The sequence below is a fragment of the Drosophila takahashii genome, chromosome 2R (assembly GCF_030179915.1).
Source record: "Drosophila takahashii strain IR98-3 E-12201 chromosome 2R, DtakHiC1v2, whole genome shotgun sequence".
NCBI classification, from domain to species: Eukaryota; Metazoa; Arthropoda; class Insecta; order Diptera; family Drosophilidae; genus Drosophila; species Drosophila takahashii.
In genome coordinates, this window is record NC_091679.1 from 1657025 (window position 1) to 1673675 (window position 16651).

Below are 16651 nucleotides of genomic sequence, written 5' to 3' on the forward strand. Positions count from 1 at the left end.
CGGTTGCGAACTCTGCTTTTTATAAACGTAGGGGACAGTTTTGCATTGAAGCCCTTCACGAAATTACTCTGTTGAAAATTCCTTCTATAAATCTCTTGACCAGGCTTGAAGTGTACTTCACGACTTCGCAAATTGTAAGCTCTCTCATTACGTCCTTGTTGTCGTTCAATGTCCACCTTGGCTCCGTGGCGAAGAATGTCAAAGGAATCTTCCCTGTTGAATTTTACAGTTCGATCGTCCAGCATCTCTAAATTCCTAAGCAATTCATATGTCTTCCCATTAACAATCATGTTTTGACTGAAAGCAACTTGGTATAGACACCTATTAATGGCAGAATGCACAGTTCCTCGAAGGGCACAGGCTATGTGGCTGAGCTTATCATCCCATTTAGCTTGATCGGTTTCTAGGTACGACTTTATGGCAGCGAGAACGGATCTGTTGACCCTTTCAGAGGCGTTAGATTGTGGTGAATACACAGCCGTAAGTGTATGTTTAACTTGATATGAATAATATACATATATATATGAATAAATGAGATTTAAATTGTACCCCATTATCGGACACGATTACCTCTGGCACGCCAAAGCAGTGAAACAGTTCCTCTTCCAAATATTGAATTACAATTTCTGCTGTGAATTTCTTGACTGCCTTTAGGAACGGGAACTTTGAAAAGTGATCTAAACATACAAAAAAGCCTATATTACCAGCCTTACTACGTGGATATGGGCCTAAGAAGTCCACATATAATTTCTGAAAGAACCTCTGTGTTCCACTGACTCTTCCCATGGGAGGACGTAGAGTACGGTTCGGATGTTTCATGGCTTTGCACACACTACAGTTGTTAATGTAATCTTTAATGTCTACCACCAAATTTGGCCAATAAAAGAATCTCCGAATCTTCTCTAAGGTTTTGTTGATACCACAATGGGCGCATAAAGTATCGTCGTGGTTTTCCTTAAGCAAAGCAGGTACTAGGGGTCTGGGAACCCAAAGTTTCCAGCATACCTCGTCAGATACTTGCTCACTACTAGTATGTTCTGCACGACGATAAATGTATTTATCCAAGACCTTGACGTCCGGCACTCGCGATGCATTTTGTAATATTTTTGACTTGATTGAAGTATACTCGCCTGAAGTGAAATGCTCGGATTGAAGATCTATGAATTTTTGTATCTCCAGAGCAGACAAGTCCTCAGTGTGGACCCGGGACAACGCATCAGGCACGATATTATGACATCCCTTTCGGTTGTGAATCTTAAAATCGTATCCTTGCAGCTTAAGGGCCCAACGAGCCAACCTGCAGCTTAAATCTGATTGTGACATCAGCCATTTTAAGGATGCATGGTCGGTTATTATAGAAAACTCTTGTCCTTCTATATATGCTCGAAATTTCTTCACGCTCATGACCGCTGCCAAGCATTCTTTTTCGGTGACTGAATAGTTGCGTTGACTTTGGTTTAACTTACGGGACATATATGCGATTGGTACGTCATTGCCTTCCTGATCTTTTTGCATCAGTACGCCACCAATACCTGTGTGACTCGCATCACAATGAATAGCAAAAGGTAACTTGAAATCAGGACTGTGCAGTACTGGAGCTTCAATCATAGATTTCTTAAGGCTTTCAAAAGAAGACTGTGTTTCATCAGTCCAGATAAATTTGTGATACCAGCCTGTTAAGCCAAGAAAGCGACGGACTTGTTTAACTGATCGCGGTATAGGGAATTCTTCGATAGCTATAACTTTATCTGGATCGGTTTTGATGGTTCCATGACCAATAACGTGTCCTAGATATTTTACTTCTTTGAGGCAGAATTTACTTTTTTGTACATTTATAGTTAGTCCTGCCTCATAAAGTCGCTTCGCTAAGGCAGTGAGTACACGCATGTGTTTCGCGAACGTATTCGAAACGACTAATCATCTAGGTAAATGAAAATTTCAGTTCGAAGGTCTGGCGGAATTACTTTGTCCATGAGTTTGGAAAAAGGGCATGACCGTGAACTGGTAAAGAGGTCTTCCCGGTACTGTAAATGCTGTCTTGTCACGAGCGCTGGCTTTGAGAGGGATTTTCCAATAGGCATCTTTTAGGTCGATACTGGAAATGTATTTGGCTTTAGGTAATCGACTTAGAATTCCCTCAATCAGGGTCATCGGATATGCGTTTTTTACAGTAAGGCTTAGTACTCAACCCAACAAAAAGTCGTCCAAAACAAAAAACTTCATATAAAAAAACGTCACAAAATTTTTGGTGGCAAATTTTTGGTCGACACATTTGGAAGGCAGTACTCAGCCTCACAAAAAAAAAAAACTAAAACTATACTCAATTTATCGAACATTTTCGGAGCTGTCACTTTCGGTGTTGTCACTTTAAGTTTAATCAAAATGATTTCGCAACGCCGCAAGCGCATCAAAGGATTTTCAAGTGATGAAAAAAACTTGCTCATCCATTGCGTGAAAAACCATGGGTCAATTTGGGACCTCACTGACGCTAGGCATAGCGACAACAACGCTGTCAGGGAGGATTGGGATTTTATTGCCGGAACTTTAGAAAAAACTGGTAAGTTATTATCAATAAGCACGGATAATTATCTAACATTATTATTTTTTACAAGTTACTGAATGCAAGGATGCGTGGACCTCTCTCCGAGAAAGCTATAGGTACCATCGTAAGAAGGCTTCCCTACGACTCCGAAAAAGTGGTGCAGATGGCGGGGACGCTTTGGAGTCCCAACCAAAGGTGCAGTGGGAGTTTGGCGACCGCATGTCTTTCTTGCCCGACTTCTCCACAAAAAGAACGTAAGTCCTTTATCCTATATATGAAATACACACAACATATGATATACGAATTTTTTAGTACATACAACACCAATTTCACTGAAGACGACGAGTCCATTGACTTCCTCGACGATGAAATTTCAAGCTGTTCCGCATCAACGCCGAAAAGCAGCTATGACTATGTAAGTAATATTTTAAAATTCTCGGACTTTTTTAACCCCCCATCTATTTTTAGAAACAAAAGGCGACACCAGGCAAGGGAAAGCCGAAGAGCAATGAAAATATGGCTCTAGTGGAGATGCTTGGCGGATATCTAAAGAAATCTAAAGAAACTATTGATACCCATATCAACAATCAAAATCAGAAGGAAGTTTCACCATTCGCATCCGCGCTTGGCTACTGGGACAGCCTCTTGAAAAACATGCCCTATCAACAGGCCCAGCTAACCGTTATTTAGGTTGGCAATCTGATTCACGAGGAATCGCTGAAAGCTTTAAGCAAGGATTAAATTAATAAATAAAAAATTAAAACAAAAATTCCAAAAGATTCTTTTTAATAACTTCGACTTAGGTGACTTAGGCTTATTTATTTTGCCAAGGACATAATCCTTGTGGACTGTTGACATAGTTTTTTACGCTATTTCTTACATATTTAGGATATTCCTGTACTCTGCCACGAAATTGAGTAAATTCAGCAGGCAAAGAATTAAGTTCTGTATTGCGTACTGGATTATACTCCAATGGGCATCTTCTAAGGACATAATTGTGGAGTAAGCAACAGGCAGCGACAATATTTTTAGCTCTATCTGGATGGCACAAAAGAGTTCTGTGCACGGCCATCCACTTATGGCTTAGTATGCCAAATGCACTTTCGACAACTCTTCGTGCTCGGCTAAGCCGATAATTAAAAGCTAACTCTGCTTTAGTTAAGTTTTTCAAGCTATACGGCTTCATAATGCGCTTCGACAAAGGAAATGCATCATCTGCCACCAAGTAATATGGCACCATAACTTCATTTAGTTGCTTGTCATCTGGAAAGTCCAACTGGTCCAGAAGGATGGCTTTGCCAAGCTTACAATGAGAAAATGCGTTCATATCTCCTTCACTTCCATACGCTCCAATATCCAAATAAGTGAATCTGTATTTAGCGTCACTAACAGCCAATATTACAATCGAGTGGAAACCCTTTAAGAAGAAATCTGTTAGTTAATACCAATAAGAAGATATGTTCAGGTAATTAAAACTACCTTATAGTTAAAAAATACGCTGCCACTTTGAGGTGGGGCATTAATGGGAACATGTTTCCCGTCAATCGCTCCTACACAGTTAGGAAAATTCCACACATTTTCAAAATCCTCTGCATTTTCTAGCATTGTTTCCTTGGTCCAGGGGGGTACTTCATTTTGAAGTTTCTTGCATATTTCAGTGCACACCAAATCAATCAACGAACCTACGCGTTGCTTGCTTATTCGATAAGAAGAAGCAATATGACGTTGAATAGAACCCGAAGCTAGATACCTAGGTTGAAAGTTTAATTAATAGTTCTAGCGATTTGCGGGACAACTTACTCAAGTACTAAGGCCAGTTTTTCGTGGGGGCGAATAGAGTCAGAACGAGAAAACATTTTTGGAATAAGAATTGGCTCCAACTTCTCATACAATTCTTTGAAATGGACCAAACTCATATGAAAGTTTTCAAAAAAGAGCGACGGGTTTTGTGTTAAATCTTCAAACTGTGAAATAAGATATTTATAGTGTAGTCTATTTTGTTTTTTGCAAATCTTACATCTGTTGTAAATCGTCCTTTCTTGAGACGTTCGGCCAAATACGGATTAACCCAACAAGATCTAGGTCGCTTCTTATGGTCTTTGTCCTTAATAACTAATGCTGTAACAACAGTAGCTATTACAGCATTCATTTCTATTCCTTTTAGAAGTACAATATCCATTTTATTAGTTTTTTAGAATTTCTTGTTTTCGTTCAAGCTAATGTGACCGTATATTTAAACGCGGGTAATACCACATAATTCAACACCGGACCCTCAAAAAATAATTGTCTGAAAGTAGTATTTTTTTTTTTGGGCCAGTTTTTGTTAGGTTGAGTACTAACCCTAACTTCATAAACTTTACGGCTATCGATACATAATCGGACTTTTCCTGGTTTACGTACTAGTACAACTGGCGAAGACCAGGCACTGTCTGACTCTTCTATCACTCCCAGTGCTATCATTCTATCTAATTCCTCGTACATTAGTTTTTCAACTGCTGGAGATACAGCGTAATGTCGCTGTTTAATTGGTGTAGATTGCCCTACGTCGATATCAAGGGACAACCATTCTGTTTCTCCTAACCCTTTTTTCGCAAATGAAGGGAAGTTTTCTACCACCGCTTCCAGCTCCTGAATTTGACTTTCTGATAGACTTATACAAGAATGTTCGTCTCTAACTAATGCAGAAACACTGTGCTAACATGACTGATTAGCAAGAAATACCGGCAGAAGATTATAACTAGTCCAAAATGTAATTCCTAGATACAAATCTTGCTGTAATGATGGTACAATGTAGAATGTTAATTGTTTTGTTTCGCCTCGAAACGTCACAGAAGTGGTTATTCGCCCAACGATTGCCTGATTGACACCATCGGCAGTGCGGACGTTAGCTTGTACTGGTATTAGTTTTACGTTAGTGACATCGAGCTCTCTCGCAAAATTTCCACCGATGCAATTAATGGTTGCTCCGGTGTCCATAAGTCCACTTATTGTCTTTCCTAATAAAGTGACCTCGGCGAACGGTCGATAATCCTAAGAATTGTCAATTACTGACGCTAAAATTTCGCTTCGACTAACTTTACACTTTTTCCTATAAGCTATTCTACGCTTCTGTTTTCGAGTTTGCCCTGTCTGGTGTATCAAATTGGGGTGTGTTGGTAAATTCTTTGAATAAGGAACCCACCGGGAAAATTCCTCTGGAAAATAACATATTTTCAAGAGGTTTCTCCATAGAAGCGGAAGGGACTAAACCTCATTCACCCCTTACATTTCTTCCATCTCTGGTTTCAAAATACACGGGGGTGACATAAAAAGTAAGGGGAAAATGAGGTTTCTATCTGGATCTCTGGCAGAAGAATGCAGGACAAAATCCACTGGTTTTTCGACTTCCCGCATTATAGATTTTCCACACGTACCCAGTTATGGTTTTCCTCCACTTGCAATATCTGTTTTTCTACACCCTCCCAGTTTTGGTTTTTCCAGACCCTCGCAGTTTTGGTTTTGCACTGCTTTGCAGTATCTGATTTTCCACAATAAAAATCATGTTTTTTGTAATATTTGTTTGTGTATTTATTAATAATATTTACAATCGAAGCATTGGAACTACAAATTTTTAATGCCTGAAGCATTCCCGGGTTTTGCTTGGCCGAATGCAGTACTTAGATATCCATTTCTTGTCTGTCTTCTGAAAATATCAAACATAATTTAGATATGAATGTAAGACCAGGAATAATAATAAGAGTAATTACCATTATTAGGTCTCCGCACAAAATTAAAGGATCTCTCCAGAAATTATGCCTGGTTTGCCATGCCCGATCATTTACCCTCTGTTCAGTTGTTTTATGTCGGCATAGCGTCATAATTCCGCGGACATAATTCCGCGCAGTACATTTGGTCCGCGAACTTATGTCGTTTTTTTCTGGCGAAATTATGTCGCTGCTAAACGTCATAGGATCGCGCGAAATTGTGTCGTTTAAAAATTACTTGTGGCGAACTTATGTCGTTTTAAAGTGACATAAGTCCGCCGCAGAAAAAACGACATAATTTCGCCAGCCGCGGAATTATGTCGCTGCTAAACGACATAAGTTCTCGCGAAATTATGACGTTTAAAAACTACTTATGGCGAACTTATGTCGTTTTAAAGTGACATAAGTCCGCCGAGGAAAAACCGACATAATTTCGCGGTGGGTGACATAAGTTCGCGCGAAATAATATCGTAATAAAATGAGTATACCAAACATACAGTGATGAACTTAATTCTTGGCACACTTGGCATCTTGGACTTTAGGTTCAATTTTCTCCGACTAATATATGAATACAAAAATTTAAAAAAATTTGTTTATGTAAAGGACACATTTTACTGTTTAAATAATTTGGTTTCATATTTATATTTCTTAAGACTAATTTTTTAAAACTCAAAAACGAAAAAATGAGCCTATTCTGCCCGAACAAAATTCTTGGCACACTTGTGTTGTATTTAACTATTTCGCTAAGACTTAACCGATTTGACTCATTTTTTTTGCTAAATCCGCTAGGCCTCAGTTGTCTAGATGGCATATTGCTAAATTTGTATCCTTAAATCGTTAAAATAACTTAATTTTAACTAAAAACGGTTATATAAAAGAATGTTAAATGCCAATACCCATATCTGTGCGAAAAACAATATTTTAAGGGCAGGATCAGGGTCAATCATATGCTAATACTAGGAAATATGAGCCCAGAAGTTGTTTTTACCATTCGGATCCTTTTACGGCGTTTTAAAGGACTCTCACTGTGCAAAAATGCAAGGCACACATCCTGACCCATGGGTTTAAGAGGCCAGGGAAGCGAAAGGATCAAGAAAAAGGATAATGTCAACCCTTAGATTTTATAAGCACAGATCGAAGTTTAGGATAGGAAGGACTTTTACAAGGATATTCAACCAACGGACATTTTAAAGGCCCTGTAATGTGCCAACTTAATTTTTTTGCAGGGCGTTATGACACTTTGAAGTGTGTCATAAGGCCCACGGGCCCTATGAAACTTTTGAGTGTGTCATAACGCCCACGGGCGTTATGACACCGGGCGTTATGACATGCACCCTACATACATACATATGCCGGCGATATTAAGTCGATTTTCTGCCGCGAACTTATGTCACTTTAAAGCGTCATAAGTTCGCCATATCAAATTTAGAGACGACATTATTTCGCGCGATCTTATGACGTTTAGCAGGGACTTAATTTCGCGGCTGGCGAAACTATGTCGTTTATTCCTCGGCGGACTTATGTCACTTTAAAATGACATAAGTCCGCCACAAGTAGTTTTTAAACGTCATAATTTCGCGCGAACTTATGTCCCTTAGCAGCGACATAATTCCGCGGCTGGCGAAATTATGTCGTTTTTTCTGCGGCGGACTTATGACGTTCTCAAACGTCATAAGATCGCGCGAAATTATGTCGTTTAAAAACGGCGGAATTATGTCGGCGGAATTAAGTCGTCACCCCTTTTATGTCGGGTAACTATATCAAAAACTATGAGAAGAAAAAATAAAATATGACAAACGCAGGCGCAACACTTCTGGTCCCAAGAAGTCTCAGTCGGCCTGGCTGAAATAAATGTAATATTTTGATTAAGTTAAACAACTAAGTTAGTACTGAAGTACTATTTATACAACCATTTAATGAACACCTCACACCATTTACCACTGGTAAAGATTAAAAAAATTTCAAGTGTCACTGAAATGCAGAATTTGTGTTTAAGATAGCATCCGGAGGCGTATATTTAGTGAGAAAAAGCGCCGCAAGCAAAAATTTTTTTTCAAAAAAATCGCGCGATTTTTTAGAAAAAAAAATTTTTGTTTGCGGTCTATTTAACAATTTATTGAAATACTTGTAAATGATTTTCAACTATCTGGCTGCAGTTCGGGCAGAGCATTAGAGAGTTTTTTGAACGCTGTTCCAGATTCTTGAAGCACTCAAAGCATATTTTGAAGTGCCAACATGGAAGGAAAACTACGTCCTGCGGCCTATCAATGCAAATAATACATTTTAGCACGTCAGCCATTTGGGTGAACTGCAAAGTATTTTCCACATCTTCTGAATCAGAACCGGAACATAACTCCTGAAATGTTTAACTGACTAAAATATGAAAAAGCAGGCTTTCCGCATCCGTAGCAAAACACCCTCCGTGCGCCTGTGCACTCCTGATATCGATGTCCAGAGACACCACAATTCCAACAAGGCCCATCTAAAGCCGCTAACTCTACCTCATCTAAATTACCCTCCTCCAATTCGTTATCTGACTCAGTAAAGCCATGGATTTCCTGAACTTGTCGTCTAGGCGGTTGTCGAGGATTTGAACCGTTAAGTTTCGTAACGGACTGAAAGAATCTTGTAATTGGAACGTATAGTATTTCGTGTTGTACCTCAGGTAATAGATTTGCCCTCAGTATTTCAAGTATTGCTGATTCTGATAATGGATTTACTAACTTATCTGCCAGCGAAATGATTGAGTCGTGCGAACTGTCAAAGGGTTCATTGGTCTTTTGCTTCCTCTGAGCCATTGCCGAACGAATCTCAAGGTCACTTCTGCCATCTTGAAACTGTGCTCGCAGAACTGTCATTAGTCCCTGCCAAGTCACTTCCGTAACTGTCTTGTGGTAACGCCAAAACCACTCGTTAGCGTTTCCATCAAATAAGTTACTTGCGTAACGTGCGACTATCGCTGGATTCCCATCCAGAGATTGCATCGTTTGGGCTTCCACACGATAAATGAACTTGTCTACTGGGACTGAGGAATGTCCTGAAAAACGTACTTTCCAGTTCGCGATTAATTGACCTATACGATCAGGTCTCAAATCTGATTGAGGTTGAACTTCTGACTGTGAAAATAATTCCCTGTTGACGTTTCTTCCTCTACTTTGACTTAATCCCACTAGTGGTGTTTGCTCAAAGCTTTGCTGAGCGTCCTTTTGGCTATTCAAAGATTGTTCGCCCTCAGGTCGCATGCCTAATCTCTGAAGGCTAGCTTCGATTGTTTGAGATAGTCGATTTGTTTGTTCCGCTAATGCGCCAGCGATCGCCTGTCCAATGACCTGTTGTAGGTTGGCCGCTAGTGTTTCCTGACTATTGCTATTCGAAACTCCTGGTTGATAAATTGACTCTGCTCGGTTATCATTTCCGCCACCTAGGTCTATTCTTTATTCACTGCCTCCAGTTGCACCTTCCTCTTCTATTAAGCTTGCACCTGAAGAATTTAAACCTACTTGACACATGGGACAAACTTTCTTGTTTCCTAATCGAGCCGCAAAACAAGCGCGATGGAACGCGTGGTTACAAGAGGTTATATAAAGTTGAGCCTGAAACTCAATATTTTGGGAGCAAATATTGCAGCGATATCGCTCATTGGCTGCTGCTACTCTCACATCTTCGGTACTATGTCGTAAAGGCATTGTAACTAATTAATAGTAATGACTAATTTACGAGAAAAAAATCTAAAAATATAAATGTGTTGTTCTAACGAATTGTATTTATTTTGTTTTTGTTTCTTTTTCCTCAGTTGAATCGTTTTTGAAATAATAATAAATACAAGCTAACTGTATATTTATTTTGCTTTATTATTATTAAACTTTATTTTAATTATTTTAATAAATTCTTTTCTAACGGAAACTGTTTCCAAATACTAATAAAAAATCGACAATTTTTATTGAACTGGGAGCCATTACTTTCCTTCGTAACCCAATTGCGTCATGAGGAAATGAAATAAGAATTAAAGAGTGTGATAGAGAAATTTATAAGACAAAAGAAAGGGGTGTTGCGACACTTTATCATCACGTTTTGACTAGTCAGGCCGTAGAGCTAGTCCACGTAACCACCTGTATCAAAAGTCTAAGTTGCTACTGAAAGTTCCTCGAATAATTATTGTACCCAAAATGGGGGGTTTTTTTTTACCACTGGTACCCATCTTAACTGCATTAAGTGCTATAGGTTGTTTAGCTTCAGGAACTTCTGGTGTTGCAAAATTAATAACAAACGCAAAAATTGCTAATCAACAACTAAAAGAAAATAAAAGATACAACCGAAAGATGGAACAAGTTTCCGTGGGTGAAGGTCTATACTTAAAACCCCATAAAAATGGTAACAGCTTATACCTGAAACCATACAACACTCGTGGTGGGAGAATGAAGAAATAAAAGAACTAATTGGTCAGCTACCCAAAGGAGCATTAACAAAGATAGATATAATGGAATTGGCTCAAAGAAATATACCGTATTTTAAGGGAGTGTTTATAAGAGATTCTCTCCCTAAATTACCTAAAAATAATGAGAGTGGAGTGATTAACTTGGGTGACTCGAAATCAAGGGGTACACATTGGGTAGCTTACCACAAAATCAAAAACAGCATATTCTATTTTGATAGTTTTGGAAACTTACAACCACCAAAAGAAAATGGGATGAAATCAAATATAACTATAAACAGGTACAACGTTTTGGAACATACAATTATGGACACCTGTGCATTAAATTAGTGCTTTCATTAAAATAAAGTAACTGATTTAATGACTTTTAAACAACAAGGTTGGAAAAACAAAAAAGGTGGAAAACAATAATTTGATGATGGACGTTGATGCACTACGAGAAGTACAAACAAGTGGCCCAACGATACCAAGCACGTGCTTGTTACGCGCGGGACCCTTTATCAATTAGGGCAAAAATGCGAGTTCGCGGGGAAAATACATGAAACAAATAGAGACGGGACACAAATATTATAATGGCTAAAACTAAGATTGAAGCAAATGGGATAATATTTTGGTTTTAAAGATAGCGTTAGATGTTTAAGTGCAAATTAAATGATAAAGATTGTTATAATTTGTGCAAAGAACGCGAAAGGGCTCATGCAGACTAAAATTTGATGTACATCGAGGCAAATTAAGAGGGTAATAATTTCGTGTTAGTCTAACGGGAACATTAAAAGTTAAACGGTTTACCAGTTCTACAGAATCGATATCACCTGCTATAAGATTGTGCATAAAAACAGTAGACAGAAGATTTTGCATAAAAGCATTATTCTACGGTTTTCAAATGTACGTAAATTAGGCAATAGTAATCTACTCTGATAGGGAGGTAGCCTTACGTTTTGATCCCAATTCAAACTACGAAGGCAAAAAGGAGAAATTTTTTTGTACCGACTTAATACGGTCGATGTGCACTTAAAATTGTGGACTCCACAATTGTATAAGGGTCATGAAATTCTTTTGACCAACGCTTTATAAACCCAAGAACACTCATAGCTTTGTTGACAATGGCCATTATGTGGTAGTCAAATTTAAGTTTTGGGTCGAGTAGAACACCTAAATCGTTAATTGAATATATACGGTCGAGTGAAGCATTTTGAAGAGAATAACTAATAAACGTAGGAGTACCCCTATAAAAAGTCATAACGTTGCATTTAAGGCAGTTCAAATTTAAGAGGTTGTACTCATACCATCCCTGAAAATAATCAATATCTGACTGTAAGTTGAAACCTGACCCTATATCTTTATACGATAAACAAAGCTTAACATCATCAGCGTACATTAGTACACGAGAATGTGCTACGATAGTAGGAAGATCGTTTATAAACAAAGTAAACAGCAAAGGGCCTAAATGACTACCTTGAGGAACTCCAGATGTCACGTAAATTATCTTAGAAACAGCGCTCTTAAATATAACCCTCTGAGTCCTACCATTCAAGTAACTTGAAATCCAAGTTAATAGACTACATGGAAACCCCAGCTGATCTAATTTGAATAAAAGGAGAGAGTGGTTAACAGAGTCAAAGGTCTTACTAAAATCTATATATATTACGTCAGTCTGCATTTTATTCTTAAAACCATTTATTACAATAGATGACAATTCAAGAAGATTGGTGGTGGTTGATCTTCGCTTAACAAAACCATGCTGACACGGTGATATAAGCGAGGAACATAAATGTTGCAAATGAGAAGTAATAATACGTTCAAATGCTTTAGCAATTGCCGACAATTTAGAAATACCTCTATAATTCTGGGCATCCACCTGCGCACCCTTTTTGTAGAGTGGAATAATGAAAGAGTCCTTCCAGATAGTTGGAAAAACTGATGATGAAATAGACAAATGAAAAAGTTTAAGAATCGGTTTACAAAGAATACGGGAGAATACGTTGGCGTTGTTGTTGCTAAATCCTTTAAGAGAGAACTTTCGGTAATTACAGGGGTAAAAATACAATTTGCCCCATTTAAGGGGTTAGGGTAGATAGAATTTGACCAAGAAGCCAAACTATAAGTAGTTCGGAAGAATTCTGCAAATAAATCCGCAATTTCAGAATCCGACGATGCTGTTTTTGAGTTTAAACGTACCGATGAAGGCAATGCCGAAGACTTACGCTTGGCATTAACAAAGTTATACAACTGCTTCGGATCATTTGAAAATTCGAGTTTACATTTATTTAAATACATAAAATAGCAATGCCTGTTGAGAACATTAGAATCTGAACGAGCCACCACATATTTCGAAAAATCAGATGGCTTACCCGATTTTTTATACTTTTTATAAGTGTTGGATTTAAGATTTTTAAGTCTTTGAAGCTCATTGTTAAACCAAGGAGGCCTGTTTAGCTTTGGAAGAAGCCTGTCAGGAACGCATTCGCAAAGAAACGTGTTTAAAACGCTATAAAAAAGTTCAATTGCACTTTCAATATCCATGCAATTGTACAAATCAGTCCAATTATATTGCGAAATCATGTAATTTAGTTTATTATAGTCACATTTTCGAAAGCATCTCGTTTTAGTTTGAGGAACTAAAGGAGAAAGGGTATCAGTACAGGGGAGGCCAATTGTCAATTCCAACGTTGGATGATATCGGTCTTCAGGTACAACAAGTGCGTCAATTCTAGCTACAGTGACTTCATGCGGGTCTAAAACAAAGACTAGATCTAATTGTCTATTTAATGAATTTCGTATAAAGCTTACTTGCTGTATTGATAATTCTAAAAGGCCATTATTAGGCACATTGGGAGGCCTGTTATTTGTTCTCGGTTTATTGGGAACAAATTCTTTTATTACCAAATCATCATTAAGCCAAAAGCTTTCAGAAAGTAGTACATTAAACACATCAGGCGGAGCAAATATTTTAAAAGACGATATCCTGCGGGCGTACCAAAATCGAAATGGTTCCACTGCAATGTCCTCGGATGGGAATTTTTCTCGTATAAATTCCAAAACATCCTCAGATTTGGTATCTAAGGTGAACCTAGAAACAAATAATTGCTTCTATGTGGAACAACTGAAAGTTTCTTACGCCCCCCAGCAGCAGTCTGAACCTCACTTGGCTGCGAGCCCGAAACGGTACCTACTGGTACGGTCGGCCCCGAATTTGGTAACTCCGCCGGCTCTGAAGATTTTTTCAGATCATGACTTCCGGAAACAGGGACACCACCGGACCCAGCGGTATCCATTGGCCCAGTTGCTGAGTCAGCTACCCAATTATCAATGCGCAGAGGAAGAAAACTGTTTATTGGGACTCCATTGCCTTGGAACTTGATAAATATATTCTATATCTACCTAATAGATATAACACTATGAAAGATGGTCATCTGAAGTTGCTCAAGGACAAGGAATATCGAGTTATAAAAAGAAGCAATGATTCCCTGCAACTAGAGTTAAATATAATTGTTTAGTCCACTTATCACTTTGTAATATTTATAAATTTTATAACATTTGTACCCAAACATTTATTATACTCAATAAAACATGCACACTAGGGCGGTCCACATTTGTATGGAAATTTTTAAGGTCCTACTCTCACCCGCTTATACGGTGCGCATTGTGGTATTCAAGGTATACCAAAAGACAATTTAAAAAAAAATCGTGTTTTAAGGTCTGCGAATTGGTTTCAAAGTTTATCACCCATACGCAGTGTTGCCTTCGATCAAAAAGTTTTTCTGATCAAGGTGGCATAGATATCAACAATTCAGTTGATGTTTTGCTCTCCTTTTTTTTTAACAATTATTCCAAAGAAATTCATAATTTGACAAGACAAGACATGGGAGAGCGATTTTTTTCGACCAAATTCGAACTGTTATACATGTCGTATGAGTAATTTTAAAGCAAACTTTGAAGACGTTTCGCAAAGTCTAAATCTCGAAAAAAATTTTTTGTTTTCACATACATTTTTTGCATACTTTAATATACCATGTTAAGGGGTGAGAAAAGAATTTCATTTTTTGGACCGCCCTAATGCACACACACACACACCAACTTTAATTCTTTTATTTGAAGAGGAAATGTAAACAACTGCATCAACAGTAAAATGATTCTTTTTCAGCCAAAAATAAAAACATATAAATAATATATTGATTGCGTTAGCGAACTCGAGGTCATTTTTAGAAGTTGAGTTTATAATTCAACAGTCTAGCATTTCAACACACTGCACTCGGTGAGGAGTGAACCTCGGTCTTTCTGGGATTTGCAAATTTCGGTAGGTCGTCAACGCTACCTTATCAGCCAGAGAAGAGGATGAGAGCTGAGCGTCGAAACTTCTATTTATACGACATCTAGGAATATGTAATTAAGCATTACATACTTATAAGTGTGACTTACGTTAAAGCTTCGTCGCTAAACTTCTAAAGTGTGTGAAAGCTATATTGGTTGTCTGTTTGGAAACAATCTGTTTCCCAAGTTTTTCAGACGTGAATAACAACAGCTAATTACTTAATTGTTGTATTCGAAACGTACGCATTTTTAATGCAATTTGCATTATGCGATTGTTATAGGGCGTGTCTCCCTTTTTGTTAGTTAGTGATTTTAATCGACCTATGTTTACTATTGAGTGCGTTAGCGTTTTTTTGCGTGAGTTTCACGATCTAATCCAGGGGTGCTTAAAAACAGCCTTATGGCAGTGCATTTACAAACACAATGAAAAGAAAATCACACGCACGAGTTGCCAATAATGGTCGTAGGTCCTTGAATATTCTTTGCAGGGAGTTGGCGGACTTAGCCCAAATTAAACGTCTGTTTGATTCAATGGTAAAATTCAAAGTGAAGTTGTATTTCGAGCTCAATTATTTATGGCTTACAAAAGTGCTGATCTTGCGGGACGGCCGTCATTGGAGCGGATGTGTATCGGGCCACGACTCTGGAGTGGCCCCAATACTTAGTGCTGCGTTGACATTCTTCTAGCTGGTGGGCTACTAGGGGTATGTGATGGGGCGGTCCAACTAGCGGACTGCCGAAGGGTTTCGGCGGGGGACCGCCGAGGGTATATGCCGAGGTGGTAACTCCTCCCCCCTCAGACTGAACTACCGACCATAGTGGAGCGTTGGTAGGTGCGAAGGTGGCATGTGGAGCCACGGTTGGTGTGACCGTCGTGATTGGTGTAGCTGGTGTGAAAATAGTCGTCCTCCTTGAACAACAGAGTACTGCTGCCACTGCTATCATCAAAACAATTAGCTTTGCGTATGTAATAGAGTCCTTCACGATACGATGCCGATTCCACGAGTAAACGTTATCAAGTTGGCGATGCCACGAAAATTTTTTGTAATAATGTAATTGTGTCAAACGATGCCGAGTATACTAGGCATCGTAGAATCGTACGAGCAGCATCGTAGCATCGCCAACAAATTACTATCTTGCTTTTTAGAATAACAACGATGCAGAAAGGATCGCAAATTAAATAATCCTTTTGGACCGCTATTTCTTTAGAATCACATAATTAAAGTATTTGTTGGTCAACCATGCTCAATGGATTTCTTATGAAATCTCTGTCCAGGGAGGATATGAAATTCGAAGCTGTGGGGACTAGACTGGGACTGGGTCCCTATTAAATCAATTACAAGCAAATACATGCGAATCATTTTTTAATGTGGACCACTTTTGACCCATTATATTAAAAACTTTACTCTTTGATAATAATTCTGGTCTTAGAACTAACTATTTACAAGCCAAATATATTTCATTGACTCTATTCCTACCCTTCCAGAAATAAATTCTTCAGTTTTTTGTTTGTTTAACACTGTTGCACCACTCGAAAAATTATGAATATTTTATATAAAATAGATGGTTATAGGACACACAAACTGTAAAAAATTGGCGGTGTTGTCGGACTTGGAAAGTCTT

At 38.4% G+C, this 16651-nt stretch overlaps 2 protein-coding genes and 1 long non-coding RNA gene across 3 annotated transcripts in view; 1 reads left to right on the forward strand and 2 right to left on the reverse strand.

Moving 5' to 3' along the window:
• The window catches only part of LOC138912343 (kelch-like protein 10), a 250872-nt gene that overhangs the window by 37421 nt on the left and 196800 nt on the right, over window positions 1-16651 (reverse strand). The window lies entirely within an intron of this gene.
• Window positions 2383-3257, forward strand: LOC138912491 (uncharacterized). The gene is made up of 4 exons (XM_070213451.1): window positions 2383-2557; window positions 2613-2796; window positions 2855-2957; window positions 3011-3257. The coding sequence occupies exons 1-4, from the start codon at window positions 2383-2385 to the stop codon at window positions 3230-3232; spliced, it is 684 nt and encodes a 227-aa protein (XP_070069552.1). The 3' UTR covers window positions 3233-3257.
• Window positions 3615-5008, reverse strand: LOC138912813 (uncharacterized). The gene is made up of 3 exons (XR_011418372.1): window positions 4560-5008; window positions 4343-4506; window positions 3615-3927 (listed from the first exon to the last, which is right to left on the reverse strand). It is a non-coding gene; the product is annotated as an uncharacterized lncRNA (long non-coding RNA).

What these genes read in the sequence shown, in the direction of transcription:
- LOC138912491 (XM_070213451.1), top strand. Translation starts at nt 2,383, where the DNA reads ATGATTTCGCAACGCCGCAAGCGCATCAAAGGATTTTCAAGTGATGAA. An exon ending in CGGAACTTTAGAAAAAACTG is followed by an intron (nt 2,558 to 2,612) that starts GTAAGTTATTAT and finishes ATTTTTTACAAG; the next exon opens with TTACTGAATGCAAGGATGCG. An exon ending in CGAAAAGCAGCTATGACTAT is followed by an intron (nt 2,958 to 3,010) that starts GTAAGTAATATT and finishes ATCTATTTTTAG; the next exon opens with AAACAAAAGGCGACACCAGG.